The 20,729-nt window shown below is 37.8% G+C and overlaps 1 protein-coding gene across 2 annotated transcripts in view; it reads left to right on the forward strand.

The window, feature by feature from the left end:
• Positions 1–20,729, forward strand: part of adcy2a (adenylate cyclase 2a) — a 75,382-nt gene that overhangs the window by 30,972 nt on the left and 23,681 nt on the right. For both annotated transcript variants that reach the window (XM_023964242.2, XM_078933484.1), the window contains 12 exons: positions 8,105–8,254; positions 9,267–9,415; positions 9,493–9,604; positions 11,892–12,019; positions 12,261–12,419; positions 13,320–13,452; positions 13,516–13,692; positions 13,874–13,917; positions 14,038–14,118; positions 14,362–14,431; positions 14,655–14,752; positions 14,839–14,923. In XM_023964242.2, coding sequence (XP_023820010.1) covers positions 8,105–8,254; positions 9,267–9,415; positions 9,493–9,604; positions 11,892–12,019; positions 12,261–12,419; positions 13,320–13,452; positions 13,516–13,692; positions 13,874–13,917; positions 14,038–14,118; positions 14,362–14,431; positions 14,655–14,752; positions 14,839–14,923 — 1,386 coding nt within the window. The remainder of the gene's footprint in view (positions 1–8,104; positions 8,255–9,266; positions 9,416–9,492; positions 9,605–11,891; positions 12,020–12,260; positions 12,420–13,319; positions 13,453–13,515; positions 13,693–13,873; positions 13,918–14,037; positions 14,119–14,361; positions 14,432–14,654; positions 14,753–14,838; positions 14,924–20,729) is intronic.

Raw genomic sequence — 20,729 nt, forward strand, 5'->3', positions numbered from 1 at the left:
CTCAGCTTCTGCTCCACTTTCTTCCTGTAGCAGTCCTTTGCTTCCCTCAGGCAGCGTTTCCCCTCCCTCTGTGCTGTTTTCATCTCCTCCTTGTCCTTAGTCCTGAAGGCCTTCTTCTTCCGGTTGAGGACAGCCTTGACTTCCTGTGTTACCCATGGTTTGTTATTTGGGTAACACCGAACAGTCTTGGTGGGGGCGACCACATCTGCACAGAAGTTGAGATAGTCTGTGATGCAGTGCGTCATCCCCTCGATGTCCTCGTCATGTTCACCCAGCAGCACATCCCAGTCCGTGGTGTTGTAGCAGTCTCTCAGTGCCTCCTCTGCTTCAGGAGGCCACCTCCTGATGGAACGAGTGGAGACAGCCTGCCTTTGGACTAGGGGTGTGTATTGGGGCTGTATGTACACCAGGTTGTGGTCTGACTTTCCCAGTGGGGGCAGGGCGGTGACTCTGTATGCCTCCTTCACGTTGGTATACAGTAAATCTATTGTCCTGTTCTTCCTGGTTGGACAGTCCACAACCTGGTGAAAGGTAGCCAGGATGGAGTCCAGGGTGACATGATTAAAGTCTCCCGAAATTATTATGAAGGCCTCAGAATGTTGTGCCTGCAGCCGTGCTGTGATGCTGTGTATTTTCTCGCAGGCAGCGGCTGCGTCCGCCCTCGGAGGGATGTAAACACAGATGGAGATCACGTGACTGAACTCCCTGGGCAGATAATATGGCCGCAGACTAACGGCTAGCAGTTCCAGATTAGGGCAACAACACACTGCCTTGACTGTGACATGGCCAGGGTTGCACCAACGGCTGTTGATGTAGATGATCAGTCCCCCACCTTTGCTTTTCCCACACGCCTTCGTGTCTCTGTCGGCTCTTACAGCTGTAAATCCCCGCAGGTCCACGTTAGCGTCCGGTACGCTATCGGTTAGCCATGTCTCCGTCAGAATGAGCAAGCTGCACTCGCGGTAAATCCGCTGGTTCTCCAGAGCGGACAGCTCGTCCATCTTATTCGGCAGTGAGTTGACGTTTCCCATAATCATGGAGGGAAGCGATGGTTTATATCGCCTCCGATTGTCCGCTAGCCTAGCCTTTAGCTTAGCCCCGGCTTTGCAGCCCCGGTATCTCCTCCGCAATTCCACTGGGGTGTCGTGCCTCACTCCGTGCGTACTCTTCCTGAGAGCCAGCAAAACCTCTCTAGAATAAACGAGAGAGCTGGCTCTAATGTGAAAAACGTCCGTATCCATAGGATACCTATCAGTAAAATGTAGGATAAGAAAAAGAAAGAAAACAAAGAAAGGATTGAAGAACGAGAAACAGTGCTGCGAAGCGTCTGGAGTGGCTGCCGTCTCTTACAGCGCCTAGACCTAAAGTTGGATGAACCAACTGGAATCTGGAAGCACTCCCACTCCCCAGGAGGGGAGAGGAAAAGAGGGACAATACATGAATCGCATTGTACCAAACAGAGGCATGGAGAACTAGATGATGAATTATGATCAAGAATAGAGGAGAGGAAGGGTAGAAGTAAAAAAGGAAAGAGGACAGAACCCCAGTGCACCATAGTTACCCCAGCTTCAACTTCTAGCAGCCTTTTAAAAGAAATAGTTATTAAATTTAATTTAAACAAATTAACATTAAGTTAAATAATCTCTGAATACTAACTAGTCTGACAATAAGCCTGTCCAAAGAGGAATGTTTTCAGTCTAACTTTGAATGTAGAAACTGAGTCGGCCTCTCTTACATGAGCTGGGAGTTTATTCCATAAGACAGGGGCTTGGTGGCTAAACGCTCTACCTCCAACCGTACTTTTACTAATTCTAGGAACCACAAGCAGTCCTGCATTTTGCGAGCGAAGTGTTCTCATTGGATGGTAAGGGACTATGAGGTCCTTAATATAGGACGGGGCCATTCCATGTAAGGCCTTATAGGTTAACAGGAGGATCTTGAACTTGATTCTAGAATCAACTGGGAGCCAATGGAGCGAAACCAACACAGGAGTGATGTGATCTCTTCTGCTAGTTCCAGCTAACAATCTAGCTGCTGCGTTCTGAACAAGCTGGAGACTTCTTAAGGAACTCTTAGGATACGCTGCTAACAAGGAGTTACAGTAATCCAGCCTCGACGTAACAAATGCATGGATGAGTTTTTCAGCATCACTCTTAGAAAGTATATTTCTGATCTTAGCAATATTCCGCAGGTGAAAAAGGAAGTTCTGCACGCCTGAGATATGTGAGCCTTAAATGATAAATCCTGGTCAAGTAAAACTCCAAGGTTTCTAACTGTGGAATTGGGGGCTATACTTATGCCATCCAGGGAGACTATCTGAGCAGACAGAGCATCTCTGAGGTTTTTAGGACCAAGTATAATGACCTCAGTTTTTTCTGGGTTCAAGAGGAGGTAATTAATTGTCATCCAGGTCTTGATGTCACTGATGCAGGCGTTCAGTTTCTCTATCTGGTCATTCTGGTCAGGCTTCATGGATAAATACAACTGCGTATCGTCGGCATGTTGTATGTACACGTCTTCATTTCTAAAAACTTAAAGGCAGATCCAAGCAAACGTTGGTCAACACAAAAAAAGGCCCATCAGGAGTTGTGAGTATAAATATCTGTTTATGTTTGATTAATAAATAAAACCAGAATATTAACCTGACAAAAATGCTTTAATCAAACACCTTTCAAAGGTTTTGGTCCGTTATTTTTGACCGTGTTTTAGTTATTCAGCTTACTTGTGTGAACTATGTGCTCTCAACATCATTCTGCAGCAGTCTTCTCATTGAAAACACAATTGCAAACCCGGCCAGACTTAGGAGTGTCATGCTTTTCAATAAAGTAAATAGTAACTTTGGTATTGTGTCTTTTTTCCGTGTTTGTGGAGAATACATAATAAATTCAGTGGACTGAAAAAAGGGATGTCTGCCCCAGATACAGTGAATAGGGATGAGCATAAATCCAGGCTGTAGACCACATTCATGCACTTGCCCTCTGGCGTTGGTTTTCTCTGTTTTGAGAGACGGCTCACTCATTAAAAGCACTGTATGATATACTGTATTCTCCTAATATGAATTCATTATTGTCAGCTGTTTTGTAGAAAATGATAAATGGTCGTCTTCGTATTATTTAGTAGAAAACATAAGGAAGTATAAACTGATCCACCTAAAGATGAGATGAATTGCATGACCCCCCGAAGACACCTAAATACGTTGTTCTTTTCATCTTTTTACATTATTTTTCCAATTTCTTAGTAACATCTAAAACAACATAACTGGTAAAAGGTTGCTGATTCATACATTTTATCTCTTACATAAAAAAACTGCATCTATAAGTGTTTACTTTTGCAAAACGTCAGCTACCCCTGAACAACATTTATAATTTATATGATGCATTAAAAGTATTTTGCATAAGATGTGCAAAGCTTTGCAGGATGCACATTTGAGCTTACTATACAAAACATAAATAGTTGCTTGGTTTCTGCTCATGTCTTGCTTTTGTTTAGAATGTATATAATATACATTATCTTAATGTGCTTTCTGGCTGATTTTTTCATTTATTCTTTTCTTTTGCTAAATGTATGCTTGGTGTGCATTCCCCCCCCCCCCCCCCCCCCCCCCCCCAATAACTAAAGAAGTAACCATTACTTGGCTCAAAGCTCTGGCCACCACAACCGTAGGGTTTTCCATAAATGCATGGCTGGTCTGCACTTGATTATTAGAAGTTGCTTTGTTTGCAGGGAAAAAGAGCCTTTTCATATGCAGCTTAGATGGTCTCAAATGATAAATAAATAACCCCAATGAACCATAAAGATGGAGCATAACATCTAAGCTTTGTGCAGCATTATGATTTTTGTTTCCAGCTTGGAGCAGACATGTGTAACACGGTCCAAGTAAAAAAATAAAACACTAGGCTACTAACAGGTACAAAATTGGCTCTCAGTTTTAAGTCAGTCCAGCCGAAATTGAATTATTGATCCTATTATTATTCTCATTTGTAAAAGATAATTAAGTGAAACAAAAGATGATGTTTGGTGCAGCCCGAGGAGAAAACAGTAAGGAGATTGCCAACCAGTAAATAGCTCAGGGAAGACTGGAATGAGGAATCAAAGAGATTAGATTTGTATGTAATGATTCTAATCATACTTTATAGGAGCTGCCAATGCTACTTTCTGGGGTTTCAGAAAAGGTTTTTATTCAAAAATGTGCTCCAATGATCAAAATCAAATTGACAAAAACCACGTAGAACCCGAATAGTCGAAAATGTATGCTTTATAAAATAACAGCAGCAGGGTTAAAAAATCCATGGCAAGCTTTAACTAAAAAATCCGACCAGTGGATCTTGTGGAGTTAGATTAGAAAAAGATTCAAGCTGTTTTTGGAACCAGATGAAACCATTTGGCAATGTAATTGTGACAAGAGCTGCTTAAATGACAGGAGCACAGGTAAGTTCGAGTACTTAAGAGAGGCAGATCGTTCTTGCCAGAGTAAAACAGGACATGTGACAGTCGGATTGTCTCTAAAGAACATTGAAGAATAAATCTTATCTAATAAACTTTTTTTAAGGATCAAAGTAACTAAACTAAGCATGAAGCCTGTTACGGACCCCTGGACATGACATTCATAAAAAAAACGAGAAAAAAAACAACAAAAACATACATTTTCCCCTCAAATGAATAATTTTTAGCCAAGGATTAGTATTTTCTGCACAATATATAAGCATTTTGTTGGCCCGATTTAGTATTTTGTGTGCATAAAATTATAATATTTGCATATTGTGGGCACAAACTACAAATATTAATTACTGTACAAATTAACATTTTGTTAGCACAACATTCTACATTGTGCCCACAGAAACAAAATTCGGCCATAAAGTCCTAAATTGTGGGCACAAAATGCCAATTTGTGTTTACTAGAAACTAATTTGTGTCCACAAAATACTAAATTGTGGCCACAAAATAGTATCATCAATTCCTACTACTAATTAGTGACACGAAAATGATCATTTGTGCCCAAATGCAAGTTTTTTCTTACAAAAAACATACAAAATGCTAATTTGTTGCTCCAAATTTGTGCCGATAAAATGCTGATTTGTGTCCAGGAAATTCTTGTTTGTGCATGCAAAATACTTATTTGTTTGCACAAAGTAGAAATTTGTGTTCAAAAAATGCAAACATTTGTATAAAAATTAGGATTTTGGGGCCTTAAAATCCTAATTTGTGCACTCAAAATTATAATTCATGCTCACAAAATGCTAATTTGTTGCTCCCAAAGTGTTAAATTTGTGCTCACACAATAGTAATCTGTGTCTACAAAATACCAGTTCATGCCAAAATAAGGCTGTTATTGGCATGCAAAATGCTAGTTCGTGCCCAAAACATTTCAAATTTTTTGCCCATGAAATGCTATTTTTGCCCACACAATACTAACTTGTGTCTACAAAATGTTTATTTTGGGCTCATGAAGAATTAATTTGCGTCCAAACTAATTTGTGGCCACAAATTAACAATTTTTTTTATTAACAATTTGTTTTGTTTTATATGTCACGTCCAGGGCTCCGTAGTCTGACAATAAACTGTTTATCCCCTTTAATGGATGTTAAATGTATTCCCCCTTTAGTTTGTGGAATACCTCCTATTTTTTGAAATCTTTATTTAAAAACACACAAAGATTTTTGGAGAGGTTTTATTTAATGAAAGTAAAAACGTGTATTTTTCGTGTGGAAATATATTAATGCCTTATTAAAAGCAGTTTAGAGATATAGGAATTAAATCAGTGTTTTGTTCATTGTTTAAATATCATATTGGACTGTTTGTACTGTTGACAGAAACAGTAAGACTAGTGGTTGCATTGCTGCTAAAGGCAGGAATACAGCGTCATCCATTGAAGCCTGCTTCTTTGTGACAGTCAGCTGAGTCTAATCTGCCAATACAGAAAGCAGAAGACAGTGCATAGGAACAATAGCCTTGTGGAAAAAGACCTGCTGTGACATTCACAACACACTGCTCAGACTGTATTACCTGCTCAAGCATAGAAATTCAGTTGGAGACCAAAGTCTACATGTGACTCATAGCTGCAGCTCTGAGTGGATTGTTTGGTGTAGGTGAGCTCAGGACACTGAATGTCTTTAACCCTTGTGCTATCCTAGGCACTTTAACATTGGGAGTTGGGTCATCTAGACCCACTAGACAGTGCGCTGAACCTTTTATCTTCAATGATTTGTGATCTGGTGTCCATGAAATCCTCTTCACCTTTATCCACCTTTGTCATGGTAGGGAGAACACATCAATGTAAGGGTGGGGTTATCGGATAGCACAAGGGTTAAAAAATTTGTGATTCAATGTATTTGTTGATCACCTACCTTTATTAAATTTTTTTTTTCCGTTGATTTTTTAAAATAATGTGTAAATACATTTTCCTCAAACCGATGACTTAAAACACACAAAATGGGATGTGCAAAATGTGATACATTATTGGCAAATTATTTGTTTGATACTTGTTTTCCTTAATTCATCAATAACCCAAAACTCATATGTAATATTTTAACACATTTGGTAAACACCTTCTAATTTAATCTGGAAATAATGAATTCTTTTAAGACTTGGAAAACAGTCAAACATTATTAGTAAGAATATATTTTTCATAATTAAAATTATAAATGCATACATATATAATAAATGACAAAATAAATAAATAAATATAATTAAATAAATAATTAAGTAAAATAAATTAGAATAAGAAGAAAATTTTTCTATACTTGAGGTTTTTTTTTTTAACTGTGTTTTCCAGCAAACCGCATACTGTTCAATGTCAGACTTTCTGTTTTTGTGCCCTAACAAGAAGATCAGGCAAGTGTAACGTGCAAGACATTCAGTTGTTGGTGATCAGAACAGAATGCGTGTGTCCCTCCAGCTCATTCTGAAAGATGAGGCATCATTTCAGACAAAATGAAATTCTCTCTGCAGCGTTATGAAGTTAGTAATACACTGACTTACATGTCAGGATCCCTTTTGGGGCTGGGATGCAGTGATGCAAAAGAACACAATACATCCTTAAAATGATTTTTCTTCTTATTGAATTTGTTATTTTAACTATTCTCTGGCCCTTAACATAAATGGGACATAATCATGTCGGACTGCTCTCGCTACAAGATAAGAATTTACTCCCAGTTTGTACTGACTTGCGGTTGGTCCTCTATGAAAGAGGAAAGGTCAGCACAGAGTACACGTGTGGGGGGGTGGGGGCTCACAGCGCTCTGAATCTGCAGCAGGGCCTTCCTCACTGCAGTGACTCCAACCTTTTTTTCTAATATTTCCAAAGATCATGGAGATTGTCTTATCAAGTTAGGACTAAGCAATTCATTGTATGTAGTTTACATGCAGAGTTTTTGCATCCAAACGTTTCACAGGGCTAATATTAAATCTGTCACAAACTGTATACATGAAAGACAGAAATACGTCACATGACGTTTAGCATAAAATTTTTCCAAAGGTGTTCCCTAGAACACCTGCCCATTTTTAAGTACTTTTTAAATTACTTTAAAGCGTGCTCCTTCCTCTTGTTTTTCCTATTACATTAGCTGTTTTACATAATCTGCTTACTCGCAATAACTGATTCACAAAGTAATAAAAAAAGATCATTGCTTGGTATTTATATTCCAAATATAGCCCTGCACGTTGGGTTATTGCAGGATTTATTGCCAGAGGCAACAATCCTTGTTATATTTCTGCCTTTTTAAAGTAATTTCTGAACTCATGCCAGAAAAGAAATCATTGCCTTTTTTCAGTCTAAGATTTTACTGTTGAATTAAAAATGTTTCAATGTTTTATGGATTACTGTTTCAGCAATAACTGAGGTCCCTCCACCATCAGGAAGCTTTAATTCAGAAATTCAGCTAATTAGTTCTCCCAAAACCTGAGGCCAGTTAAAAAGTGCTGCTTCTTTCATTTACGTTCAACAACAGGAACTGTCATGTCATTGCATTATTAGTGGAAGAACAAGAATACATGTAAAAACCGGATGCATTCTTATAAAAATGCCAATTGAATGAACATATTTCATTTTTCACATTTTGGTTTCCTATATTTGACTGATTGCTTTCTGTCCCGTGTCACTGCACAGATATTGGCCAATGTGATCATTTTCATGTGTGGGAACATGGCTGGGGCGTACCACAAGCACTTGATGGAGCTCGCACTCAAACAAACTTATCAAGACACCTGCAACTGCATCAAATCCCCAATAAAGCTGGAGTTTGAGAAGAGGCAACAGGTAAAGACTTGATCATCTGTGAGTTATTGAATGTGAAGTCATGCAGTGTATTTGAGTCTTTTTGTCAGTCGAAAAAAGGAGGCCCTGTTATATTCTCTGTTAGGTTACTAAATATATATATATATATATATATGTATATATATATATATGTATGTATATATATATATATATATATATATATATATATATATATATATATATATATATATATATATATGTATATGTATATATATATGTATATATATATGTATATGTATATATATATATATATATATATATATATATGTATATAACAACATGCAGCACTAGAGTGGAACAGTTTCTCCCTCTGGTGAATTGAGCTTGTGTTGTTGTTTGAACTGTTGCGAGCGGCGCCTTAAATGCCTTGGGTGAAATGTTTTGTTGCCGCTCTGGAGTGCTGGCTGTGGTTTGTGACAGATGGTAGTTACTGTGCAGAGACACCCCCTTTGGCCCAAATCCTCAGCGCACTCATAATATATGCCATTTGCTGCACGCTTTCAACCAAAGTGCACTTAAGTGAATACATACATTTTATGGTCGGGTATTTCAATTGAGACCATATGAATTTACCCAAATCCTTGGCAGCCTTTGCCACCGCAGACATCCCATTCACACAGCTCTGTCAGCACCTTAGAAAAGGTGCAGTGAGATGATTTGCACCTGTCAGATTGGATGTTTCCATTGCCTTGGATAAAGATGACATGCCCAAGACGGTGCTATAGGTATGAATCTTGAAATCAGTAGGATGTTCAAATCAAATCCCTAAAAAAAAAAAAACAGTGCTTCTGGAAGATATTTTGATGCTTAACTGAAGACTGTGGGTAATTAGAAATGATGAATTTCATCTCGGGAGATTTTGGTGAGTTTTGAAATTGTGATTTTATAATATTATAAACAAATATTCATAGAAAACGATTTTTCTTTAAAATGTAATCACGTTTTGGAGCATCCCTCCTTTATTTCTCTCCATTTTTCCCCTTCGTGTTCCCAGGAACGCCTCCTGTTGTCTCTGTTGCCAGCACACATTGCCCGTGTGATGAAAGCTGAGATCATTCAGAGACTAAAAGGTCCAAACTTTGGTCAGACTGAGAACACAAACAACTTTCACAATCTCTATGTTCAGAGACACACTAATGTCAGGTATGTGCTGTTTTTTTTGTTTCTTTGTTTAAAAAAACTGAGTGATTTAGGCCTGATGAGTTTTTCTTTCTTTTCAGTATCCTTTATGCTGATATAGTTGGATTCACTCGGCTGGCAAGTGACTGCTCACCAGGAGAACTGGTGCACATGCTGAATGAACTTTTTGGCAAGTTTGATCAAATTGCAAAGGTAACATTTGTTTATTTAGGTCTTGTGATGATAAAACAGGATTACAAACTTTGTAGCTTTATCATATATGAAATACCAGCAATAATTGATTAGAAACACACCTATAATGATGCAGTATTGTCAGATTAAAAATACAAGCGATCATTTATTAGCAACAGTGTAAAATGCTTTCTCATAGAACTTTGTAATTTTGTTCTTTTAATCTAGCTCAGCCAAAATACTACTTTTGTATCATATATCCTGCTCACACTTTTAAATCTTCAAGTTAAGTTCCTTTTGCGAAGCTCAATTTAAACTTCTTCCATTAATGAGCTCAATTGACCACATTTTTTTCACTATCCAACAGGGGCGACACTATGGGGGGGCAAGGGCGGTAGAAAAATAACTTGTTTTCCCATTGGCCCCCCAATTTTTGAGAATATAAAAAATTAAGGAATCAGTTTTACATGCTTCAGAAAGCATTAGAAAAGTAATATTTGTCAATGAAATCTACATCCCCTAATTATTTTTGCTTCGCCTGGTTAAGACCAGGTCTTAACCAAAATCCGCGCTGATTCCATGCTTTGTTAATGCTGTGTCACACTGCAACTACATACAATTCTGCATATTGGGCGGCAGTGGCTCAGGCGGTTGAGCAGGTCGTCCAAAGATCGAAGGGTCGGCGGTTCGATCCCCACTCCTCCTAGCCAACTGTCGTTGTGTCCTTGGGCAAGACACTTCACCCTCCTTGCCTCCAGTGTGGCTCCACTGGTGTGTGGATGTGCATGAATGTCCCGGTGATGGTCAGAGGGGCTGTAGGCGCAAACTGGCAGCCACGCCTCTGTCAGTCTGCCCCAGGGCAGCTGTGGCTACAACAGTAGCTTACCATCACCAAGTATGAATGAGGAGTGAATGAATAATGGACACATTGTAAGCACTTTGAGCGTCTGGAAAAGCGCAGATAAATCTAATCCATTATTGTTATTATTATTGCACAGATGAAAATTAATCATTTGTGAATATATGTGGAAAAAGTGAGAAAAATTATGGTTTTTACAGATGTATCATGAGTGAACCAAGTCAAAACCACTGAAGAAGTACAACGCAGAAAACAAATAAACCCACGCTTTATTTAATGTCTTAATTTGGACATTCAGAGCACTGGGCAGAAATCACATCACATCAGCACCATGGTCAGCACCTGCCTCCGGCAGTCGCAGTCCTTTGTTTTAATTGAACAGGTGGATTCCCTGTGTTCCCACCAGCTCTAACTAAGTCAGCTGGAAGGCTTCGGGGGACCCCCAACGGCAGTCGTAGCTGGGGAGATCTTTCAGAACGGCTCGGTGCATGTCTAAAGTTGCATCCCCCACCACCGTACCCAGCCACCTCCCGCGACCTGCCTTCTGCATATTCATATACCCGTCACACAATACGGCATTCGTGCATGAACTGTGCTTGATTATTCACTGTTTACAAGCAATTTATTAGTGATTCATGCGTGAATTACGTAATTTAAAACTAACTACGTAATTTGAAAACCGTACGTAGTATACACGTTTTAAGTTATACATCGGTGGTACATGCGTGAAAAGTCCATCAGACATACGTATACATATGTGTAACGGTCGCGGAAAGTCACAAACTGGCGAAATCATCTTGCAAAAATCTCACACAATTGCGTAAGATTTACATAATAATTGTGTATAAACTACATAAAATAGGATGAATAGGATGAAAAGAATAGATTCTCAACTGATCAAAAATTTTGAACAGCTCAAAACTGAATTCACGTAAAGACCCGTCAAAACCCTCAATGGACATCTGTGCAGATCGACGATGATGAACGCAAGAAACATTTATAAATTATGTAAATCACGCATTTATCATGGAAGACCAAAAGTACAGATGTGGAAAATATGCAATTTGTACGTAGCAGTTGTGTGACGCGGCCTATGCTATGCTATTCTTGTTTTTGGAAAACTCATTAATACTAACTCAACAATAATACAATGGTTTAAAAAATGTATTTGTAATGACCTTCCCTCTTTGCTGTTCTGTTTGCCACCCCGGCAAAGTCTTCTGCCCCCTCCCACCCCCATATAAAATGGTCCTGCTCCGCGATTAGTAGCAATGGAATTACCACTTGCATTAACAATGCATACAAGTCAAAGGTCTTTTAAGCTAAATTCATATTTTTTTAAACATTTGACAAAAAATCAAGCTAAAAATGTGTACAAGGTGTATTTGAGTCATTTCTGCATTTTATTAACCTGGTCTTATCAACAACAGTGAGTTCTCTTTTGTGCAGGAAAATGAATGTATGCGCATTAAAATCCTTGGTGACTGTTACTACTGTGTCTCCGGCCTACCTGAGTCACTGCCAGACCATGCCAAGAACTGTGTGAAAATGGGTCTGGATATGTGTGAAGCTATCAAGTAAGTGGGAGTTACATAACACAGCTTCTAAAAGATTAGAAAACCAGCTTTGGAATTTCTGTAGCTACTTTGCGGCTTTATGGATCTATGCGGATTTCATCCCAACTCTGTAGTGTTTATACGAGATTTACTGGTAAAAGTTATGTCAAAAAATTTAAAGCTCTTTTTCTTTGAAGGGTTAGAAAATAAATAAAAATTTTAGATTTTGAATATGACTTTTAATATTTGTCATTTATAACAGAAAAGTGAGAGACGCCACAGGAGTTGACATCAATATGCGTGTTGGCGTGCATTCTGGGAATGTTCTGTGTGGTGTTATTGGACTTCAGAAATGGCAATATGATGTCTGGTCACATGATGTCACGTTGGCCAATCATATGGAAGCAGGAGGTGTACCGGGGTAAGGGGATATTTATTTTTTTTAGGCCACATTTTCAGGAAATATACCTTTTTAAGGACTTTGTGTGAAGATGTGAACACCTGTTGAATGTGCCTCACATGCCCGTTGTGAACATAGCATTAGTAAAAAAATTTTGTGATGTGAATATCCCAAGAAATGGGAGATGAGGTTATCAATTGTTTGGAATATACAGAAGTGTAAAAAGATTTTGTTTGTTTTTATGGGCGAAACACAAATAAACTGCTGAGGCCAACTCTAGGTTGACGTCATGAAATGGGCGGTACCCACAAGGAGAGAAAGGCGGAGCCTCAGAGATCAAGGCGTCTTACTTCTGGGTTGAAAAGAAATTCCGGAAAATAACTCATATTTCAGAAAACATTTGTTCTTTTGTGTGCCAAAGGTAATATACTATCACAAACATGTGTATTTTTACTAGAAAAGGCTTAAGATTAACATGGTAAAGGTCCTTTAAAATAGTGTGTGGCGTGTTTCAGCTCAGTGGCCCTGTGGTAGACTGTCCGCCCTGAGACTGGAAGGTTAAAGTGTGTTTCATACCAAAGACTCTAAAGAAGGAGTCATACTAAAGACTCTAAAAATGGGAACCAAAGCCTTTCTGCTCTACACGCACCATCAAGGAGTTGGATTGGGGGGTTAAACCACATAATGGTTCCCAAGCACAGCTGTGATGGGTCAAATGCGGGGAACAAATTTCACACACTAGGTGTGTGATAGATAATAGGACCTTAACTTTGTTTGCATGCTCCCGTCGTTTCAAGTCTTCCTTTTTCATCTGCACAAATGTGTTGTGGGATTACTATTAGTCCACACAAGGAAACATCCTGAGTAGCTGACAATCCTTATTAAATCCAATTTTTTGCCGATTGACTCATTTGTTTCCAGACGAGTCCACATTACTTCTGTGACACTCGAGCACTTGAATGGGGCATATAAAGTGGAGGATGGGGATGGACAAGAAAGAGACCCCTACCTCAAGGAACATGGGGTCATCACCTATCTGGTTATCAACCCTAAGGTAAGAAAGAAAACGGCAATCCCCAAAGAAAATGTTAAAAGTTACCCTTGTTTTTTTCCTTAGGTGGAGCGTTGGAGCCCGCAGAATCATTACCGACCTCGCCACATTCACTACGGAGCAAAGATGAGAGCTTCAGTTAGAATGACCCGTTACCTGGAGTCTTGGGGAGCAGCCAAGCCCTTTGCGAACCTTCACCACAGAGACAGCATGACTAATGAGAATGGGAAGATCAGCACTGCAGTGAGTATTTCTCTTCTAGACACATCATAACATCTACTGTACAGATCAAAAGTTTGGACACACCTTCTTATTTAAATCAATGAGAAAGTGTGTCCAGACTTTTGGTCTGTTCCATATGTTATTGCATCCCAATTCCTTACCTGCTGATTTGGTATTTTTTTTCCTCTTGCCCTGGCTTTAGGATGTACCCATGGGACAGTATCACTTTCAGAGAAGATCAGAAAGGCAAGCTCTCAACTATAAAAACGGAATTTAACCTCTGGATGCGCACAGATAAATTCAATCGCAATTTATCCTAATCCCCATTGGATGAAATTAATCTAATGCTTATTGTTGATTTTGAAGGACAAAGTCTCAGAAGAAACGGTTTGAAGAGGAACTTACCGAGAGGATGATAAGGACATTTGATGGGATAAATGCACAAAAGTACCCTTCACGTTTTAAATTCTTACTATTTATTTCTGAAATGTTAAAAAAATACAATTAGAGATAAAAAAATCATGATTTTTTTTAACGTTAATTAACACATTTTTAAAGATGCCACCTTTAATTTCCACCTTTTCTTATTCAGTATCTAACTAATCCAGTTATTTTTTAATCCTCCAAACCAAATATTCTACTTTTGTGTCCTTTTGCTTTGAGATAATAAAAGTTATTTTATCCTTTCAGACAGTGGCTAAAGTCAGAAGACATTCAGAGAATATCCCTGTTTTTTCACAACAGATCATTGGAGAAGGAGGTAAGAGGCTTTTCAAGTAAACTTCACTTCACTTCTCCAGTGGTGTGAAGAGACTTGCAGAATGTGTTTTTATTGGACATCTTGTTCCCTTGTGATGTTTTGCCCACGCTCAGCTTGCCCTGCAATCTTGTCAATAGCAGATACTTTTCAAAGTTGAAAAGTACTAAGAATATCTGCTTTATGATCTTTTCATTGATGCTGGACTTTGTTTTTGTCTTTTCAGTACCGAGCAACAACTTTGCCAGCTTTTAAATACTACGTCACCTGCGCATGTTTAATCTTTTTCTGCATTTTTATCGTGCAGGTTCTCGTCTTACCCAAGTAGGCTATATTCAAATTGATGTTTACAAATTTTGTAACCTTTTTCTAGGGTTGGCTATCTCAACTTGTTTCTATATTTTCTACAGAACCACTGTTTTGGGAATATCCTTTGGGTTGGCCTTTCTGGTCCTGTTATTTATCCTCTTCATATGCTTCATTGGACACGTTCTTGTAAGTTTTTTTTGTATAGATTTACTTTTTTTTTTAAGTTAAAATGTATATTTGATCTGGATTCCTCTAGAAAATTATATACATTCTTTTGTAAAACTGTTGTTACAAGTGATTTCTTTGAGATTCAAATGGAACAAAAGGCTTTCAAATATCTCTACAGTGAAAATACTCAAAGCAGTGACCCTCAGATTTTTACAAAAGGCACTTTGGTGTAGCCTTGAGACAGAAGAGTTTTCCATAAAAGGTGGATGTTCCTTTGTAGAGCAAAAATTAAGTCATTTTTTTTCTATCGTGTTGTTCTATCCTGACAGGCAATATCAATTTGCAACTATGCTCTTCTTCATTAGAGCTGAATGTTTGTTTTTATCCTGCAATTCTAGGGCTCATTTGCAATATTGTTGAATTATTGGCAAGTGAAGTTAAACTGCTTAACATCAGAAAATTGACAAAAAATGTATTTTAGTTTGGAATTTAGATGTTTTTTAATCCCTATGATGTAATTCAAGAAACATAATTTGCTATATTATTTTTATGACATATTTAAATAGTATAATTTATGATGTGTTGGGTTATTTGGTAAGTTTTTGCCCACAACTATGTTTGTTTAAAATATTGAGTGTTCGGAAAAAGAAAAAAAAAACAACGTATTTAGCCACTGTCTCATATTCGATTCATACATTTTTAACATGGTGTAATTATCATTATTTTCACCACAAAGTTTTGAAAATTAGCTAAACCTGTCCCGCTAAAAGTGTTTTTTTAATTTTTCATGAAAGCAGCCAATTGAAATGAGCAGGAAAATCCCTTTTACTGCCCCTAGTGGAATGATGATGAACCACATGGCAGAAAATATCGGGCAAGTTTAAAGCAGTAGGTTTTTAAAGAAAGTTTTGATTATGCTAATGAGATAGGCGTCTCAGGAAAAGCATTTAAAAACACATTTTTATCAATGGTTAAATAGGGAATATACACAAAAAACAGAGGATTCTACATGATGAGCTTCTATTTAGGGTCTCATTTTAGTCTTGGACTTCTGCGAATGTCCAAATTAAAGTTAATTTTACATTCAGTAGATAAAAATACTTGCTGTGTCAAGCAATTATTCAATTAAAGATGGTAAAAACATAACATTTAGGATATTGTAATGACTTTATCATTGTAAATCCATAACGTCCTTCATTGACTAAGACTGCTGGAGACCATTTGTCTATTAATCATAAAGAGTAAAAAGAACAAGGGCAAACTTTAGCTGTCCTAAAAGCACTATGAGGTCATTGCTTAAAATCTCATTAGAAAAACCAAGCATTTAACCCTTGTGCTATCCTATGGGGTCAAGATGACCATTGACATGTTATCCCTACCATGACAAAGGTGGATAAAGGTGGAGAGGATTTCATGTAATCCAGTGAAACCAGTGAAGATCACAAATCATTGAAGAAAAAAGGTTCAGAGCACTGTCTAGTGGGTCTAGATGACCCAACTCCCAATGGTAAAGTGCCTAGGATAGCACAAGGGTTATAAGGGATTACAAAATTCTGTGTGTGTCTGCAAACTTACGGTCTATTTCCATTCTAGTAGAATCAGAGTAACATGGATGCAGGTCATTCACAATTCATTTTATGTGGACAAACCATTGGCCAATGCTTCCTGATAATTTGGAGTATTTCTTTTTCCGATTTCCATCTGATCTGATGCTAAGAAATAAATCTTTTATTTATCATTTATAATTCTGTTTATATTTTCTTTCCAAGGCTATAAGTCATTTTATAAGTCATTTTTCTTGTACTTGTAGGTTTTATGCAGGCTACTTACTTAGAAAAATACTTTTAAAAAGGTTCAAAATGTTTAAAGTCACATCCCAACAACAAATCTTAGTTTTTATTACTTCACAGGTTTGTCTCAATTTCGTAATCAATATTGACAAAAGGTTTTATTAAAATAGCTGAAAATATATGTAAAATAATTGCTGAACTATTCATAATTTTATACATTTATTTTGTACACTATTTATAGGGGTGCAGTGATTAATCTACTTAATCGATTTATATTCCTATACCATCCAACCAGATCAATCTGTCTGAGGCTAATTGTTAATCAAATCAAATCTGGAAAACCTCACCTGCACTTTTCAGTACCGAGGTATTGATCCCTGAGTAACACTGTTTGAAGTTTTGGCTAAAGATCGATTTAAGTTTAGTGAATCTGCCGTTCAAAATGAACCAATATTCACTATAAATCAGATTAGTGTCCACAAAATAGGATATGAATTGAATCGCTGTTAAAATGAATCATTACACCCCTATACACTATTTTACCTTCCCCTCAAAATTCCCTTTTTTTACCAAAATGACAAGCAAAGCCTTCCAATGACTCTGAAATAGCTTTTTGTTGAAATCTACTGCTGCTGTTGAATAGAATGATAAGAAGCTCTTTAATGCTAAAGCAAGCATGCTTTTTACCATGCTACCCTGTGCTTGCTCTCATCTTCTCCAGTGACCTAGAAACTGCTGGCTCCGCTGTGAGAACTTTCATTTTCCTAAATGCACTTGGGATAGACCAGAAATAAGAAGAGAGATTTCCTCTGCAGGGGCTAATAGTATTGAATACAGCTGTCTCCACTGTGGAACTTCGGATGTACGTGGGCCTAAAATGACGGTGTTCATGCTTAGCAGCTCAGTCACCTCCGTCCTCACAACTCTGGTTTGCATTTCTCTGCTGTTGCCTCCTGGGAGAAAACTGTGATGTAAGTAAGGGGTGACAGGAAAGCAGTAAGACAGAGCATAATGAAAAGCTCCACTATATTCTTTGATACTGTCTAGAAAAGAAATAAAGCTGTAAAGTGAAATAGGGTTTAAAAGAAACTTACTTTGAAAACATTAATGGTACAAAAAATTGTCACAGGCCTCAGGCTTGAACAAGTTGTTCCTCCCTTGTGTCAGAACCTTCCTGCTGGTGAGAATGTGCTGTCAGCTGTGGTTTTGAAATCACGTCTCTGTCAGGTTTGTCTGAGACTCAGAGTTGAAGCACAACACTTAAATAGAAGTTGGACAGCGTTACAACTTTTATTTTGCTGTCTATAGTCAACATTGTTGGGCACTTTTTCATGTTTGCTTTAGAGAATGTGAAAGTCAATCTCAGCTTTTTTCTTTATCCTTATAAAACAATGAAGTATTCTCTGTGAATCACAGAGGCAGCCTGGAGTCATACTTCCTTTTTTTTCTTCTCAGTTTTTGCATCTCAGCCTCATTTCTCAAGAAATTGGAAATACTTGCAGCCCCAGAAGGCGGATAAAGAGTTGTCTGCATTTATATAAATTACAATATTTTTTTAAACTTTAAAAAGGTTTATGTTGTGTGAGAAGTGTGGCCTCAATAACCAGCCATGTTGGAGAGAAATCAAATTACTCATTCTGGGGGAACACTACTGACCTTGTACTCGTTACATGAAAGTATTTTAGGATTAGATCTGAGGCCATCAGTTTGACAAGCTTAGCCTTAATGAAAGCCACATTTTGCATTAAAAAAAAAGACTAAGCACACTAGCTTATTTAGATGAAAGCTCTAGGTTTAAGCAATTTGAATGTTGTGAAATGTACTTTAGCAAATATTCTAAAGCTTTAAATGAACTCAGAAATATATCATCTAAAAGTGATGCTGTAAAACTCTTCCATGCATTTGTTACGTCTAGGCTGGATTACTGTAAATCTTTGCTAGCGAAGTCTTAAAAAGTCTTTATATTGTTCGCAATGCAGCAGCAATATTGTTAGCAGGAACTAACAGTAGAAAACAAATCACTCCTGTGTTAGTTTCACTTCACTGGCTCCCAGTTAAATCTAGAATCAAATGAAAAATCCTCCTGCTAACCTATGAGGCCTTAAATGGTATGACCCCACCTTTAAAGATCTCATAGTCCCTTACTAACCAAACAGAACACTTCGCTCACAAAATGCAGGACATGCTTGTGGTTCCCATAATTTCTAAAAGTACAACTGAGATGGAGCCTTTAGCTTATGGAATAAACTCCCAGCTCATGTCAGAGAAGCCGACACAGTTTCTACATTCAAAGTTTGGCTTAAAACATTCTTCTTTGGACAGGCTTATCGCCTGCTAGGAATCAGACAATATTTAACTTACTATTAACATGTTTGAATTAAATTTCAATAACAAATAGTTGCTAGTAGCTGCTAGAAGTTGAAGCTGGGAAAGTATGCTGCACTGGGGTTCTGTCCTCTATTCTCATCTACTTCTCCTTCTCCTCTCCTCTATTCTTGATCATTCATTTATTTATCATTTAGTTCCCCATAGGTGCAGTGTGATTCATGTGTTGTCCCTCTTTGCCACTCCCTTCCGGGGGAGCGTGAGTGATTCTAGATTCCAGTTGGCTTGTCCGTGCTCCTGCTCCTTGCTGTGGACCTTGCCTCTGGCTCATCTCTACTGTTGCTCCTTTGCTTTCTTCCTTACCAAGAAGGAGGATCTAAGGGCAGGGATGCCCAGTTTAGCCTAGTCTGTTTAGTTTAGCCATTACCTATTGAATTCTATGACTTCATGTTCTTTATGATTTCAAGTTTATTATACAATTACCGGTATAAAGCCCATTGAGACTATTGTTGTAATATTGGGCTACATACATAAAATTGAATTGAATTGAATTGAATTTGTTCTCTGGCTTTAACATTAGACAAAAATAGACCAGTTTTCTGAACAAAGTCAAGATAAGCTCACCCCTTGGTCTATCAACCTGCCAATGAAATAACTTATATAACAATACAAATAAATCAATATAAATAACAATACAAAGCTTCAACAATAAAAATTCGAATTCAAATTTGAGCTCCAGTTAAATCAAAGAGCAGATGCAGATCAAGACCAAGACTCTGCTGCAGCAGGACCAGGGCGTGTGTCAGCATGGGTGAACAACACAATACTTAAAAAGCTGGCAGGGCTTCTTACATGCCCCACTGCGGGGTCCCTGGAGGGGAAACAACTAAATAGACCTGTAACTGTGGCTCTTTGCTCTGTGTCAGTTGTGCTTCTTTGCTCGGATACCGTAGAATACATGCTGAGAAAGTCTTGAAAGCCCAATTTTTAAAACTTGCTTCATATCATACAGATAATCAGTCTGTTTGCTATATCTTAGTCATTTTAAAATGGATGAACGTATCTGTTTTATATTTTTTCCCTAGTTTACAGTAACAAATCATGCTATTACTAGCATTGCTTCAGGCTTTCATGTTAATTTCTCTGTACATCATCAATGATATATAGTGACTGCTTGCACATGCACATTTACATCGTCCAATGAGGGAGTCCTTCAGTTATAGCAGAAGGGGTTGTGGAAAAGCACTTTTTTGTTTGTTTTATGAAATGTCTAGTCTGAAAGGATAAAACTAAAAGACAAAAAGTGTTTTGAATATCTGAACATTGAAGAAAAAAAAGAATTTTACATTCCCAGTTTTCTGAATCGTGCAAAGCCAGTGAACCATCCTTTATATATTGTAAAGTAATGTGCACCCCTCAGCTATCCAAGTGTCACATCCACTCTCCATGCTCAGATATTGCTCTGAGACGATCAAATAAATAATTTGGGCTTCACTATGAAACACACTTAGCTGCAGGCTTCTCTGTCAAAAGGCAAGGAAGTTGACTGCAAACTACCAGTCGGATACTTTGTTTGTTCTATCTACATTAATTAACCCCCAAGAAAACGCAATACACACTAAAAAATATGACCAAATATTATGTCTATCCAAAGTGGGTACATTTGGTAGAATAAGAAGCCAAGTTGGAAGGTGTTGGGGAGTTTTTTT

The sequence above is a fragment of the Oryzias latipes genome, chromosome 16 (assembly GCF_053564925.1).
Source record: "Oryzias latipes strain Hd-rR chromosome 16, Olatipes_Hd-rR_3.1".
Taxonomy (NCBI): domain Eukaryota; kingdom Metazoa; phylum Chordata; class Actinopteri; order Beloniformes; family Adrianichthyidae; genus Oryzias; species Oryzias latipes.